Source organism: Coccinella septempunctata, chromosome 8, assembly GCF_907165205.1.
Source record: "Coccinella septempunctata chromosome 8, icCocSept1.1, whole genome shotgun sequence".
Classification (NCBI taxonomy): domain Eukaryota; kingdom Metazoa; phylum Arthropoda; class Insecta; order Coleoptera; family Coccinellidae; genus Coccinella; species Coccinella septempunctata.
The window spans coordinates 29,068,349-29,084,521 of NC_058196.1; the positions used below are offsets into that span (position 1 = coordinate 29,068,349).

General features: G+C 35.4%; 3 protein-coding genes across 6 annotated transcripts in view; 2 read left to right on the forward strand and 1 right to left on the reverse strand.

The window, feature by feature from the left end:
• The first annotated feature begins 270 nt into the window (after positions 1–270).
• On the forward strand, positions 271–1,358 carry LOC123318747 (ribosome biogenesis protein BRX1 homolog). Its single transcript, XM_044905479.1, has 3 exons — positions 271–461; positions 524–800; positions 880–1,358. Exons 1-3 carry the CDS (start codon positions 354–356, stop codon positions 1,275–1,277), a joined length of 783 nt encoding a protein of 260 aa, XP_044761414.1. The 5' UTR covers positions 271–353; the 3' UTR covers positions 1,278–1,358.
• A 1,460-nt stretch (positions 1,359–2,818) lies between these two features.
• On the forward strand, positions 2,819–5,175 carry LOC123318684 (testicular acid phosphatase homolog). The gene is made up of 3 exons (XM_044905369.1): positions 2,819–2,997; positions 3,052–3,153; positions 4,126–5,175. Exons 1-3 carry the CDS (start codon positions 2,908–2,910, stop codon positions 5,068–5,070), a joined length of 1,137 nt encoding a protein of 378 aa, XP_044761304.1. The 5' UTR covers positions 2,819–2,907; the 3' UTR covers positions 5,071–5,175.
• A 4,001-nt stretch (positions 5,176–9,176) lies between these two features.
• The window catches only part of LOC123318472 (peripheral plasma membrane protein CASK), a 217,718-nt gene continuing 210,721 nt past the window's right edge, over positions 9,177–16,173 (reverse strand). For 2 of the 4 annotated variants that reach the window (XM_044905099.1, XM_044905097.1), the window contains 7 exons: positions 15,916–16,014; positions 15,397–15,535; positions 13,878–13,997; positions 13,698–13,820; positions 13,350–13,457; positions 12,205–12,380; positions 9,177–10,346 (listed from right to left, as the gene is read on the reverse strand). In XM_044905099.1, coding sequence (XP_044761034.1) covers positions 10,167–10,346; positions 12,205–12,380; positions 13,350–13,457; positions 13,698–13,820; positions 13,878–13,997; positions 15,397–15,535; positions 15,916–16,014 — 945 coding nt within the window. In that variant the 3' untranslated portion in view covers positions 9,177–10,166. Of the gene's footprint in view, positions 10,347–12,204; positions 12,381–13,349; positions 13,458–13,697; positions 13,821–13,877; positions 13,998–15,396; positions 15,536–15,915; positions 16,030–16,173 lie in introns of all 4 variants that reach the window. The other 2 variants (XM_044905098.1, XM_044905096.1) reach the window with 1 other exon arrangement.

Here is a 16,173-nt window from a genome sequence, read left to right on the forward strand (position 1 = left end):
AACTCTTATGTTCGGAAAGTCCTTCATAGGTGGCTGCAAATTTAAAATCTATAATTTGTCCGCGACGATCAAAAAAATCTTTCTGAAGAAATCTTACTCTTTTATTAACAATTTTCAACATTTCGGGTATTTTCAATCTTTACAACACAATATCCAGTTCATAAGGCCTGTATTTTGAATTTCAGAGAGTAGAACAACAAGGACAGTGAAGTTATACAAAAAAAAAACGAATTATCTATGACATAACCTTACAAAAACGTAAACTTAACCTAGTTTTATATTTCACGTTTGCTGTCTACAGGCTAAAAGCTCGAAATTAAGTTAAGTTGAATTTTGCAGCACGTGCAGTTAAAATGACAAAGTTATCGAAAAAAAGGAAGAGATCCGAAACTAGGGAAGTCAAAGACGAGGAAGAGAAACCGCTACCATCAGTACGAATAGAGGAACCAGTTCCCAAAAAGGTAAACGCTTTGTGATAGAAACTCTAGAATCTCATGAAATTTAAATTGTATCGTTTTTTCAGGCAAGATGGATCAACCGACAGAGAGTTTTGGTTCTAGCTACGAGGGGAATAAACCACCGCCATAGGCATCTTATGGAAGATTTGAAAAGGTTGATGCCGCACCATAAGCCAGAATCGAAAATGGAGAGGCAAAAGACATTATCAGTGGTCAATGAAGTAGCTGAAATGAAAAATTGTTCAAAAGTTATGCTCTTTGAGGGCCGGAAGAAACAAGATTTGTATATGTGGTTATCCAACATTCCAAACGGACCATCTGTGAAATTTTTAGTGGAAAATAGTATGTATCCAAAATATTTATATTGCAGTTCAAATATTCCATTGTTTTATGTGAAGTTAACAGGAAGTTTTTTTTTCAGTCCACACTATGGCAGAGTTGAAGTTTACTGGCAACTGCTTGAAAGGTTCAAGACCCCTATTGAGTTTTGACCCAACATTCACGCAGAAACCCCATTATTCACTATTGAAAGAATTGTTAACCCAAACATTTGGTGTTCCAAATAAGCATCCAAAGAGTCAACCCTTTTTCGATCATGTATATGTATTCACGATATTAGACAATAAGATTTGGTTCAGGAATTTCCAAATTTTATCTGAAGATGGAGCAGTCTCAGAGATCGGTCCGAGATTTGTTCTCAACCCAATAAAGATTTTCTCGAATAGTTTTGGAGGTGCACCTTTATGGGAGAATAATGTATACATCAGTCCTTCGAGGTTCAGGAGGCAAATTTCGATTGCTAAGAAGAAGAAGAAGTGAAATAATTTTATCGAATTGAATGAAGTTTGTTGGAAACATTTTGTAAAAAGTTTTTTTTTAATTAAAATCAACATATGGAGTCATTTGTGTTTTATTATTTCCAATGATTAATGAGTATTATCAATTAAACATCATCAAACAATTCATTTTCGTCACACATATTTTGTTATGACGATTGAGTGCTTAACTTTTCTATTCATGAGTATTTGATAACTGAGAAAATACTTCTCCTTTTAGTGCATTTAAATAATTGTATTATTTTCGAAAGTTTGTCTTTTAGTTTAATTATCATTCTTAATTGTTCAAATCTGACAAAAGAATAATTTCCAACTAGCCATGTTTTTAGAATCCTTGCCCCAATTTCGAAATCGTTCGCCATGTTGGATCCGCATTTTTCATTTTTGACAGAAGAATCAAAATGTCCGACCCCGAAAACCTTCTGCAGATACCAATTTTGAATGGAATCGGATGATAACTTGTCCGCCTGCCATTATGGGGGGTACATACTGTAAATATAGTACCCCCCATAGTTTGGAGAAGCTCTGCACTCTCAATGCCTGCCATAAATTGGTACCGCCATTTTGTTTGTTCCTCTGACAAAATTATTCCTCCATATAACATTGTCAGTATTATAATTAAATATAATACATACACTTGCCAAATTTCATATCAATCACTTTTTACTAATTATGGCAATCCATCTATTTTTGAATGAGAATACCACAATATCATTTTCATTAATTTCCGGTATATGGCTTCCAATCTTCCAAATCAGATATATTTGCAGATCAGGAAAAATGATACAACCAATCAGAAATAATCAGATGCTACTTGAGGATAAATAATGTTAAGCATGGGGCGATGATAAGCTGGTATTCTTATGGAATTATATTTTATGTATACAGAGCGATTGAAAAAAGTAACCGACAGTATTCACATCTTCGGTATGTAGGTACTTATATACCTTCTATTTTGTAGAATAATGCTCCAATATGGTAATGTTTATTTTAAACATTGAACTAAGAGTCTTTTAGGGTTCAATGATTTTAAATTATTCCACAAGTTGATTTCGCATGTATAATTGAAGAGTTTCTTATACATCCACTTCTCCACGAGGGGTGGGGGCTAGTTTTTTAAATGCGGTTATTGAATTATTTCTTAAATAGTAGATATCCATATGAATTTTACTCACTTCTGTATATAAAATTCAAATATTTTCAGTTGCAATATCAACTCTTTATGTACATTGTATGATGAATGCTTGAATCAATCGATAATTGTTTTCACGCGTTCATTCACAATTTAATCATACCTACTTATAATAAGAGAAGAAAGCTGAACAGACATTCATCAATTAAATAAGATATTTTTCTTCGAATTATATGAATATCTACCCTCACAAATTTATAGTATTTAATTGTATTAACTTCCTCCAGGCGTTATCAAATAAACTTGATGATGAAAAGTTTGATTTTTGGGAACATGTGGTGCATATAACCACCAGGAATATTTCATGTTTTCCGATAAGGGGAACAGATTCAGACCGCAAAATAAATACGATAATTAATACACTTACTCCAACGCCAGTTTTCAGATGGTAAACCTGATATTTTCGTTTTACTAAAGTGTTATGATGTTTAAAACTATTTGGTTGATACCTTGCATATTTTTATTCTCACCTTATTTCACAAACTGTGATAAATTGTTGGCTGTCACTTCGGTAATATTTTCAGTCGTTGTTATATTCCATATATTCGAAATGTTTGTGTTTTAGCTTGTGCGTCATGGGGAAAGGTTAGGATCTTACGAAGGGTTTGATCCGAATGATCCTAATATTGATATCAGAATGGAGAACCCATCGGATCAGTTACTCAATGTGAGTATGGATAAATTAGACAAAAAGTTATCATCGAATCGGAGGTTTAGTTCTGTTAAAAACACATGAATTCTCGGAAATCGAATTTTCAGTATCTAAGTCAGGAATTATATAGTTATGTACCTACACAGGGTGTCCCACGGTGGGTGCATGGCTCATAAGACGTTAACGGAAAACCGAGTTTTTCTACACTAAACTCATTCTCAGGATCACAACGACATATTTTCGAAATTAAAACTTCCTAAAACATGGAATCTTTTTTCTATGTCTATTCAATTGTTGTTTATACATGTTTTTGGCAATTTTTGTGTGGAACACCTTGACAATATCTCCGAAAGTATCAGGAATAGGGAAGTACAAGAGAAAAATACTCAGATGGGGATAGAAAAGGGAAAAAAGTTATGATAAATAAGATGTCTAATTTTTGAAATAACGAAGTTTGTAGTAATTTTTCGTTTAAGCAGCAACGTAGTAGCAACATTGAAACTTCAACCTGAACAAAAGTCGATTATTTTTGAAGGCAAGTGCTTTTCATCCGCATAATTACACAAGTTTCGTTACCAAACACTTTTCATCCAGGTATGTGAGGTCGGTGAAAAAATATAATATGCACCTAGGAAAAAACTGTCTATATTGTCTCGCCTGCTTGCTATCCTCAGCTGCGTCTCGGCTATCAATTTGCAGGCTCGACTGAAATAGACAGTTTTTCATCCTTGGTAGGTACATAAACACCTTTAGTCAGATAGATCAGAAGCGCGAACAGTAGTACCCAAATTTTCAGAAGAATCCATGATCCGTTCTTCGTAAACGTCTTATATAGGCCACCCACCGTGGTTCACCCTATTTATAGGGTGTTTCTAAACTTATGCGAAACATTTTAAAGGTACTTTTCAGCCAAAATTAAGTGTAATTAAGAATTTTTGAATGTGTCTGTAGTTTCATATTTAAAAAATTTATGATGTATCTTTGTAGCTAGGAGTCGAGGAGCTCTACAACGTTGGGCTGTGGCTGAGGCACCACTACTCCGACTTCCTCAGGCTCAAATACGACCCCAAAGAGATCTACGTACAGTCGATCGATTTCGATAGGTGTCTGATGTCAGCAGGTGCTTTATTAGCCGGTCTTTACCCACCTGTCGGAGACGAAGTGTGGAACAGGAACATACCATGGCAACCGGTTCCAATACACACGACGCCGAATAAGGTCGATATTCTGCTGCAATGGAGTGCTTGTCCATACTACACCATACAATCCAGGAAAGCGTTAGAGTTACAAAAGAAAATATCGGAGGAGAACGCTGAACTTTTCAAATTTCTCACTGAAAAAACCGGATCCCCGATGAATCTCAGCAGTACGCTGTTGCTGTACAACGTATTGGAGGGAGAGAAGCTGATAAATCTCACGTTACCCTTATGGACGCATGGCGTAATCAGAGACATCAAACCATTGGTAGAAGTCAGCTTTGTCGTGGACACGATCGACAAGAGGCTAAAAATTTTGAGGGCCGGTCCCTTGGTGCACAGGCTGTTGGAGCAGTTCGACAGGGCCATATCCGGGAAGAAGTTCGGAACGACGGACGATATTTACAGAAAAATGATGCTGTACTCCACCGCAGATATGACCGTCTATTATCTGGCGGACAGTTTGAACGTCGACAATTTCGGTATAGTCAATTACGGTTTCAGCATCTACTTCGAACTGTGGGAGGCCGATAACGGAACGCACTACGTGGACGTTTTTTTCAGGAATTCCACGGACGTGTATGCCCCTTCGCATCCAGGCAGGGTGAGAGGGTACGGTAGCACCTTGAGCTTCAGCGCGTTCAAGGAGATGGCGGGAAGGGTGAGCATAAACATCACCGATTGGTTTAGCTTCTGTAAGAATCTGCTGAAAAGCGAAAACTCCACGAGGCAGTGAGAGTAAAAGGGAGAAATACTGTCTGTAATTTGAAGGAATTTTCATAGTGAAATATGAAGTGTCCGCTACTCTGATCAATATAAAAATACATCTTTTTTACGAAAACTTCGTTTGAATTTCACCACGTCTCATTACTCTCATTATACAAGGCGTAAAAGAATTGTTGCCAAAAAATTAAGGGGCGATTCCATGTCAAAAAGTAGTGAGGATCTTTTTTTTATTAGCTGCCCCTGCTTATACAGGGTGTCCCAGAGTACCTGTTGATACATTTTTTTTTTCAGAAACCGTAGCTTTCAGCATGACATCTCAAGAGACCTTATTTGTTCAAATTGATATGAATAAGGAAAAAACTTGCGAGACAAGATTTAAGGGTCGCTTTTTTTACCCCTTGGGAAACACCATCAAATTTCTTTATTACATTTTCACTCCGATAAAAAATCTGAGCTCAATTTCCTTCGAGCAAAATATTTATTGAGAAAGTTGAGAGTTGTAATTCTTCCGCTGCACAGAGTGCTGGCTAAAGTATTGAAAAAAACGCAAGGGCAATTTTAATAATCATATTTTATTTAAGAACCTACAATATTCATCTTCTCATTCGAATGCAAATATCAAGTGGCTAAACTATTTCTCTTTATCAAATTAATTCAGGAATGTCCTTTTTCAGATAAATCCAGTAAACTCGAAATAATACGAATCGGTGTCAAAAATTTTCAGCGAATCTTACCTATTTTAGTTTATGACATCCGCACAGTACCAGGTGGAATACTTGTTTGAAACATCAAGGAATAATTCCCGGAATTATTTAAAAATTTACAAGGGTTAAATCTGCGAAAAATAAATTTAGTTTCTCATGAATATTAATGCCGAAAAACCTATTCCACCTAAAAAATGTTATAGAAAAAATTCGACATAATTTGGTGCTGTCACGATTCTTTTAATTTAAATTATGCACATTTGGAATGGTTAATGTAAAATGATAATTTTCACCTGAAATATTTTTCGCGGAAAAATAATGAAAATATATGTAATAAAAAAAAAATTAATAAATTTTTGATAATTTGTATCGATTATTATGTCACAATATTATTGATTTATTTTTCATGAAAATCTCAAATTCATCTCGAAAATTAACCTGATTATGGTGAAAATACTCACCTGGTATAATATAATAAATAATAATGAAATTTTTCAACTATCAATATGTTTGAACTCATGCGAGTAGGTACGATTCGCTTGATAAAAAAAAATAAAAAATCATCATTTCCCGGAATGGTAGGATAAATATTGGAAAAACTCTGGAAATAGAAATACTCTCATTCACATCGGATTCATAAATGCACACAATTCAAATTTACAGGTGATCAATTAAATTTTTCTGAGCACTTCAATTTCACCTATCATCACATTATAATATTATAATTACATAATACTTTTTTTTCATCGGAAATATTGCTATTTAAATTTTATATTGAAGCAAGTTACACGTTTTAGGTGATGAACTGTTGTGCGTTGTGTGGATTCAGAGATTTGTGGATAAGGTTCGGGGGTCATCAAAACAACCTTCATCGGGAAATATGCTGGAAAATTCCAGGTTTTCCGCTGGATATCGATAGAGTGGAGCAATGAATTTAAAAAACATTTTTTTTTGAAAAAATTCAACTTTATTATTATTATTTTTTATTTATTATTTTTATTATTTTTTTCAATTGGAAATATTTTCAGAAAGAATATACTCAGAATTAAATCACTCCAAAAATATCGATATCCGGGAGAAAATCCACCTAATATATAACTTACGAACAAAAAAATTAAAATGGAATGTTTTATGCAGGTCTCTTTGGTATATCCAAAGATTGAGAACTTTTTCGTTTAAAGTGCTTAAATGAGGAATGATGATGCATTATAACAATCTAATATCAGATAAATAATAGAACTCTTTGGATTGCAATAAAATCTATGAATGTTTCAATAATAACCATTAATTTAAGCAGCGTAGCTTATAAAAGTTCCCAGAGATGCGTTTTGGCCATGCATAACCTGGGCGAATATTTCTTAGGGATTTAACATGTTTTCTCAATATATTTTTTCGATCTGGTCAGAATTAAAAAAAAAATTATTTCACATTTTAATGTGAGAATATAAATGAAAATATAGAGCGCATTCTAAAAATAGAATACGGATAAAAATATAGATTTGAATTAGATTTTCGTTTACATGAGTTATCCAATCATTACACGTGTTTCGCTATCACAGTATATAGCATCCTCAGGTAGGGTAGGCAAACTCAAAATTATTCAGCATCGAAGAAAAAGATATACACGGTTAGGACCATTTAGAGGGGGACTACAGGTATATCGAAAACCGTGAGAAATACATTAAATTAAATTACGAAAAAGTTGCGTTATTCAAGGATGAGTGGGTGGGTGTAAACAGTTCCCAAATATCTCTGATGGTTCTTGAAATATCTCGAAAAAACTGAAAATCAACATTATCATTTTTCTTCATAAATCATTTGTTTTTGGAGCTAACTACACGAAATTGAGTGCGTTGTCATAATCCTATATAGCAATTATACTGGTGTACTACTTTTTTGTAATTTAAGCCACCCTTTATTTTTAACGGCTTTCGATATTCCTATAATCAGGCTCAAAATAGTTCTAACCCTGTATAAACAAACAATCAAGTCTACCTGTGATTATCTAGATGGGGTTACGATGTTTTTTGAAATAAATAAATAATTATTTTTATTTTTTTTTAATTTTATTCCTTTTTTTATTGGTTTTATATAACCAACTGAAACGACGAAAATACTACAAGCTGAGAAATAAATATTCAAAATAAATTCAATAAAGGGGAGTTGGGTAAATCCGGCAATAACTTAAATTTATAAAAAAAAGAATATTAGAACACAGAAATTGTTTCAATAAGGAAAAGTCAAAAACTGCATCCCTTAGAAGGTTTGGAAATGAATAAACTTAAGTTATCGCTGGATCCACTCAACGATCAGGTTGACATTAATACCTAACCCCCCTTTCATTGAATTTATTTTGAATATTTGCTTTTCAACTGGGTGTTTCGTCGCTCATATAAAATAAAAAAAAAAAAATAACAATGAAAGAAAAAAAAATAAATAAAAATGAAAATTCATAAAAGTATATTAATGTATTTCAGAACACATCTTTAAATATAAAGGAAGGTGATAGTTTTCGATGCCATGGAAGAATATATTTTTCATTAGGTAGAAATGGCTTTTTTTTACATTTGCAGACAGACCCTCCTTATCAATTGCTCTGAATATTCTGGAAACTATCATTACTACCCCCTCTATGTACCTTTTCCTTGGGAACCGAAAAATTCAGTTTAGTTTCAGCCATACCTGAAGATGCCACTCAGAAATCGAAACATGTCTGGTGATCAAATAACTCATGTGATTCAATTTCTTCAATTCATTCCTGGATTATCATCAAGTATCAGCCACATCAATTCAATACCGGATTATTTTTTTTTTCGAGAGAAATTAGCTTTTTTAAAATTCCAATTTTGGATTACAAGGACATTTATCATAAAAAAAAAATGATTCCAATATTCCGATTAGGTGTATTCCCAGCCATTGAGTTTTTTTTAAATTCCCATTTACCCTGTTGTCGAAGAGAAGATATGCCATTTGTAATTTTCCAAAAAAAAAAAAAAATTGGGGTTGATGTAAAAAAGGATGCTGCATCATATTTCTCGAAATAATTATCACTTGAAAACCCTCGACATATTTTCCCCTCTTTAAGAAGTAAAACATACGAAAAATAATATCACCAATCCTCTGACTTACCGAATCAAGAAAACTCGTTTTTTTGACCATAATTTCCACATTTTTTCTGTAAAAGCCTCTTGAATAATGTACTTCTACGGCATTTGCATCGGCATATAATAGACTCTGGAGAAAACAAAAATATCTTGATTCTTCCGACAAAAATACTTTTGTTGCCTTCGAAATTCCTGAGAAAAAATCTATCACTCGTTTTTCAGTATCGCGCGTTCAGCCCAGATCCGTACCAAGTCGAAACGCATCTCTGAAAACAACTTCAGTAAAAATCTATATGTACATAACTATCTTAGAGGTATCAATTATAATATCAATGCCTAGAAAATCAGTTGAAACTCATCAACGATCTAATGGAAAATCAGAATCACATGTGGTAATTAATCATATCTGATAATTATCAACAGAATGTATTCAAGTTCAAATTCCAAGCGGAAAAATACTTATTTACAATTTTTTTCTTTTCTGGTAACATCTCGTAATTTTTCCGATTTTTGAATCGCTCCGTATTTGGACTAGATTACATCAATCAATTGGTTAATTAATCTTAGTTTTCGATGAAGTTTTCTGGCCTTAGTATATCGTGTTACTTTCCGTATTGCGTTTGGTTCTGATAGACCTTCCAGGATTAGCAGACTGTAGCGATTCAGTTGGGGACAGTTCAACTAGAAGAGTTTATGGCAGTGTTTTGAAAAGTATGTACACGATTCTTGGTTCATTCAATCTATGATTCAGGTCTTTGGCCTCAAGATATCCCCTACGAGGCTTTGTTCTAGAAAATAACAATTCAAGATGAAGGTTTTCCTATTGAAATCTTCCGAAACCGAATAAGAATTTTTGTACACCCATCTATCGAATTCATCAAAGTGCTCACTGAAAAAGACAGAAAAATATTGCTGTGAAGGGTTCGAAAATAATATCTGAAATGGAATAGAAGTTCCTCTGCCTGATTTAGAATTCTAAAAAAATTTTCAAACAAAACTAGAACCGTTTTTCTTCCTTTGAAGCGTCTTCTGGTTGAACCACCTCGAGAAATTTGTTTCTTCCGATCTATAAACCACAAACGTCGTTCAATCTGCCTTACACGCCAATCATCCAGTCATTCCCACCTAAAGCCTATATACATTCGAATTTGAATTCCAAAAATAAGGACCCTCCTCTAACGCGAACTGATTCCGATCATGAGCAACTCAAGTAACACATATATTAAGTTGAGAAAACTTATGATGGCAAGAGCTCAGAAGTTCTGGAGAGAGCCGAAGTCCATGATGGACGCTTGCTGTCAGTAGACCCAAGATACCGGTATCCACTGAGGTGTTGTCTGCACCTTCTCGATTGCATTCTCTAGCGCCGCTATGGTATCGTCGATGTCGTTGTTGACTATGGTCAGGTCGAAGTAGTGTCCGTACGCCTGTCGTAGCAAATCCGACTCTTTGGCCAGCCTCTCTAAGCTCCCGTCGTACTGTAACAATTTCAGTTAATCAAGATAGGGATAACGTTTTTTTTTAATCATTTTTCATCAAACAGATAATAGCATTTTTTTTATATTTTTTTCAGTTTTTCATCGTAGAGCTAAAGGTCATACATACGAGGATGTATTGATATCTAGTTAGCCTAGACCAGTTCCATGCATAAAAAAAATATTGCGTTACCATAGCAACGAACAATAACTCATTAGAAGTGCCAGTGTGAAGTTTGAGGTCAAAAAAGTAAACCAGAGTTACGCAATAAATTGAAAGAAAGAAGATGTTCACCGAAATTGTGAAAATCGAAATTTTGGAGTATCGAGCCATCATCAAGTACCTGTATTTAAAAGGGTTAAGAGGTATGCAGATTTACGAAGATATGTTTAATACCCTTGGTGATCAATGTCCTTCGTATGCGACCGTGAAAAATTGGACTGCAAGCTGCAAAAGAGGCAAATTTTCCATTGAAGATGATGACCGATCGTGAAGGCCAGTTTCTGTGTCAGTCCCCGAAAATATCGATGCAGTTCATGACATGATTTTATCAGACCGTCGAATTGGGCTAAAACGGATATCTGAAGCACTGAATATTTCATACGAACGCGTTCACATATAGTTCACGTCAATTTGGACATGAGAAAAATTGCTGCAAAATGGATCCCTAAATGTTTGAATGTTGACCAAAAGCGTGCAAGGGTAGAAGCATCGCGTTCGATCTGTGCTTGATTTGAAAACGATGTAGACTTCTTAAACCGAATTGTTACTATAGTTGAGGCTTGGGTACAATTCTACGATCCAGAAACAAAGCAACAATCGATGGAATGACGACACTGTGGTTCTCCAAGGCTTAAGAAATTTCGTGTCCAAAAATCTGCTGATGGAAAAGTTCTTGCTTCAGTTTTTTGGGATTGTCAAGGAGTAATCATGATTGATTTTTTGGATAAGGGTATAGAACAATAACCGGAGATTACTATTCGACATTACTGACCACTCTACGGGAAAAAATTAAAGAGAAAAGACGCGGAAAGCTATCCAAAGGTGTTTCGTTTTTGCAGAACAACGCCCCTGTACACAAATCTCATGTTGCCATGCAAAAATTCGTGATTTAGGGTTTGAGTTACTAGAACACTCCCCTCAGTCACCAGATTTGGCTCCATCCGACTATCATCTCTTTCCTCAACTGAAAAAAAGTTTAAAAGGTCCTAAATTTTCTTCCAACGACAAGGCAATAAAAGCTGCGGAGGTCTGGTTTGCAGAGCAAGAAGAAAAATTTTTTTGAAAGGTCTAGAGACGTTGCAGGTTCGCTGTAATAAATGTATCCAATTAAGAGGAGAACATTCAAATTTTGTTTGGTTCTATAGTAGGCTAAGAATTTTTCAATATATCCTCGTATTCTGATAGACCAACTATTCTGGTGCCACATCTTTTTCGGAATTTTTCGAAGGTCAAGATTATAGACACGACTATCTCCCGAAAAAATCACCAATTCAACGATCTTGGTGCGACCATTTGGTCTTAAGAAACAACAGCTTTTTCGGAAATTTTTGAAGGTTAACTTTGGAAACGCGTATCTCTCAGAAAATCATCGTAGGTTTTTCAACAATATCCACAGAGTGACTTTGGTTGAACCACCTTGGACTTTTGGTGGAATGATCTACTTCGATTAGTTCTATCTTCTGTCATTCACCTGTGGGAAACGTTAATCGTAAAGTTACGATGTAGAATCAAAGATGTCAATCGAAGAGTTAATAAAGATAAAAAAGCATATTTCACCAAGATCACCTGATCTGATCGTCTTCAGCTTCTGACCTAAACATTATAAAAAAAAAGAAAAAATTGCAAACTCTCACTCACATCGTTCACATTTTGTATAACGGGAGCGGCAATGAACACAACGTAGGGCGCAAACTCGGCCGTTCGCAGAGCCTTCAGCGCCAGCGGTTCGACGTCCAAGATCGCCATCTTGCCCTCCTGGTGTATCTTCCTGATGGTGTCCAGTTTGGTGCCGTACATCGCCTCCTCGTGCGTACCTTTAACAAAAACTGTTGACTGGTGAACGTATTTTGAGGGCGTCGGCGGTCAAACACCGAAAACTGAAAATCGAAAAACGCAATTTTGGACGCTGGGTACTCGAATCTGGCCCTTTCAGCCGGCCACTGACACGTCCATCGCGTAGGCAATTTACTGAGACAATTTCTCGACAAGGCAAGGAGGGCAATCTTTCATATCTTTCTCTGCAGGTGTACACATGTGTCGATACGGCTGCTGACATATATTCCCGGTGTTGTTGCCTAGGGTAGTGAACTCTAAAAGACTCTCTGTCTCCCTAGAAACTCTGAAAGGTCTTTAAGAGTTCACTGGCCTGGGGACCTGGGGTTGGATGAGTTACGAGAAGACGGAGTACTTCCGATCTCCTATTGCACCTCCTTTACTATATCTTCTTGTCTACCTTCAGCTTGATTACCAGACTTGACCGATACCCATGCTTAGTAAAGTCGACGTCAAAGCCAATCAAAGTAAAAAACATGTATGCTGAGGGGTAATCCAATCTGAAGTTTTCTGGATACTAATCCTGCAATTCTTGTCGATCATTTCGCAAATTTAATCACTCAAAGTAGCATTCATTTCATCAAGTATGTACCAAAACTTCAAATTGGATCAATCTTCAATTTCGACGAACTGTTTCTCAGGTAAGTAGGGGATACATAACCCAATTTATTCTGCTTTTTGCCCAAGGTAAATGGTTTCCCCGACACATTTGATCCCATAACGTTTTTCTGCTTACGATAGAACCAGTTTCTCGAAACAAAGTACCACTGTAATCGAAGAAAAAAGGCGATTTGAGAAATTTAATTTAATTCTGCATAGGTACCTAATGAAACAATGAAATATATTGACACGAAACTTTTGACAGATGTCAATGTCGAAGATTCATTTCGCAACCCTCAAAAGTCACCTTATCTTTCAACCACAGTAGTATATATCCTGCAATCACTCACCATACTCCAGATACTCGTTTGCTGCAATGTCAGCCATCATCTCGTCATGTGAGACAAAGAAATAATTTCGGCCATTTTCTTCGTCGGCTCTAGGTTGCCTAGTCGTATCTGAAATTTTTTCAGGATTATGACGGGCCGTTCCCGTTGTAACCAGTCCGGCCCTGCTCCTTCTGGAAAGTGCGAGAAGACGCGAGAAAGTTCGCAGCGTAGGAGCAGGACAGGACAGTACAGTTTATAGTGCAAGCGGCGAGTGGAAATAAATATTAGTAACATTGTTAGTTATTAGTGTCTTAATCAGTCGGACGTTTTAATTAAGTGAAGAAAACAGCTGAGGCTGAAAGTACTCACGTGGTATTGGATAAGCATATTGATCCGGATGCCTAGCTATCATGGTATTCTTTATATGTCTTCTCCCAACGCCATGGGCACCTAATAAAACTAAAGTTTTTCTTTGAAAGGCAGGGTCAGTCACTGAAAAATTGAATATTCCGTCAAAAGTGGTTCGGCCAAGACATCTTTCATACTTACTAGGCAACTTAACAACCTCTTCATACGTTACTAAATCTAATTGGTCGAAAACAGCATTGTGTTTTGCTAAATATTTGTCCTTGTATTGTTTCTTCTTACGACCAAATATTGAGCAATTGACTGAAATGAGAAGTGGAAGATTGTTGAGGTTCACACACTACGCAAAATGCAATCTGGAGAAGTAATACTTTATCTTGGTTCTGGAAATGGTGATTTTTTTCGCATATCACTAAAAAAACTTTTGTGGTATGAGAAAATTCGAATTGCCGATGTCATACGCTGAGAATTTCACCGAAATATGATGAAAAACTGTCGAAATTGAAGTTCGGCATAATTTTTTACTTGGAAAAACCATTTAATTGAAGAAAACAAGGTGCTGTTACATGAAAATGTACTTTAATCACAACTAAAAAAAGACATGAAAGCCTACTCGCATGAGAATCCGTTAAAATGTAATGCTCCATTAAATTTTAATGTTCCCCTCACGATGACAGTTTTAAATTTTAATGGGGAATCAAATCTTAAGGTATTACTTCCCCTGATACTGATATAATACTCATGTTGAACATACAGAAAAATGTAATAAAATTTATAGTTGGTAAAATATTATAAATACAATTGAATTAAACCGAATAAACATTGAAAGCATTTTTCCCAGCAGATCTGCTAATCAGAATTCGAAGATCAACTGAATTAATGGAAAAATTTAATTGATGTGGCCACAAATTACGAATTCAATCTGGAGGTGAAAAATATGAAATCAACATAATTTAAGTATACCTGTAGAACCGTCACAACCATTCGCGTGAGAGCATCCTTTTTCCAGGTCTGTTGCCGTTCAGAAGAAACAGAATCACACATAATTTGAGAGGAAGTTGGTGGTTATTCAAGAGAAACATCTCATTTGAATTCTGAATCAGTGAGAATTTTGAATTTCGATAAATTTTCTAAAATAGATTGTATTTCAAAAAGGCAGAAAAAAATGAAATGTTTCTTTTAATTCAAACATGCAATTTTTGTGTCAGTGTGATGAAGAATGATCAGTACAGGTGACAGTGAAAGCAGAAAAGGAGGCGAGAGAAGTAATACTAATTTTTATTTCAAATAAGTTTCCACTTCTGAGCATTGTATTTTTTTTTTGAAGAAGAAGTTAAATAAGGTAAAATTAAGAAACAAAGATTAAAAATATTGTGATTTAATAGAGAAAGTGAAAAGATGGGAAGATTTTCAACTTTCACTGATGCGTTAAGATGACCGTGTTCGAATTAAAGGACCATGCAAAGTAAATAAAAGAGGCATTCATACCAAAGCTTCTCTAAATATCGCAAAACTGCTGAGAAAAAAGCTCGACAATGATTATTCTATAATAAAACTCATCAAAACTGGTTTTATTCGGCAACATAACATTTCAAAGCTTGGACTATCCGTGAAGAACTAGATGATTCTTGGTAGGTGAACAGTGTCTATACCAAAATTATTTTATGCCTTTCATTTTTTCCTAGATTATCGAAAACTTTACCTTGTTCTTGTTTAGTTTTTTCCATGGCTGCGCACGCGGCCCTCCATTCTTGCAATTCAGGCGATGGGATAAGTCCAGCAGATCCCGCCGAATTGTCCTTTCTTGCTTGCCACCAATGATGATCATCCTTACTAATGATCTACCACGAAAAATTAGACATGAACCGAATTGCGAAAGATGTTGAAAATGTCAAGATCATCTTTCACAAGACGTAAATCATCCAAGAGAATAATAGCCGTAATATGCAAGTATGATACTATACTTTATCCACGACTATTGAAAGATTCTCCCTGAACTAATAATGATTTTTTTATTTCTACACCATAATTCTTGACGTTTTCAATTATTCGGTGGATTTGACCTTCCATAGAACACCAGAGATTCGATGGACCAGTGAATGAAGGCTCATAAAACACAAGTGGTTTATGGATATCGAAACTTTATTCAGTAGTCGTGGATAAAATGAATTTTTTCTTCAACCCATTTCATGTAACAATGGTAGAGGGTAGAGGTACTCACTTGAAGAATATCACCGGTTTTGAAAGCTATGCCTGCCTGCGCACAAGGTATGAGGTCATCTTCCAAGGGATCGTAGTCGAATTGAGCTCGTACGAAAATCTGTAAGGGAGGAGACTATTTTTGACTAAAAACCTCCTAATTTGTGTAGAGAAAAAACAGTCCGAATAATGGATGGTATGAACCAGAGCAGATTTAGAAGAATTCATTGACAAAAGGCGAGGTTGACATCTCTTTTTTTGTACAAGCAGAATGCATGCT

Coding starts and splice junctions, on each gene's coding strand:
- LOC123318684 (XM_044905369.1), top strand. CDS start 2,908: ATGATGTTTAAAACTATTTGGTTGATACCTTGCATATTTTTATTCTCA. Junction 2,998..3,051: donor AATTGTTGGCTGTCACTTCG/GTAATATTTTCA, acceptor TTTGTGTTTTAG/CTTGTGCGTCATGGGGAAAG. Junction 3,154..4,125: donor CATCGGATCAGTTACTCAAT/GTGAGTATGGAT, acceptor GTATCTTTGTAG/CTAGGAGTCGAGGAGCTCTA.
- LOC123318747 (XM_044905479.1), top strand. CDS start 354: ATGACAAAGTTATCGAAAAAAAGGAAGAGATCCGAAACTAGGGAAGTC. Junction 462..523: donor AGGAACCAGTTCCCAAAAAG/GTAAACGCTTTG, acceptor TCGTTTTTTCAG/GCAAGATGGATCAACCGACA. Junction 801..879: donor GAAATTTTTAGTGGAAAATA/GTATGTATCCAA, acceptor TTTTTTTTTCAG/TCCACACTATGGCAGAGTTG.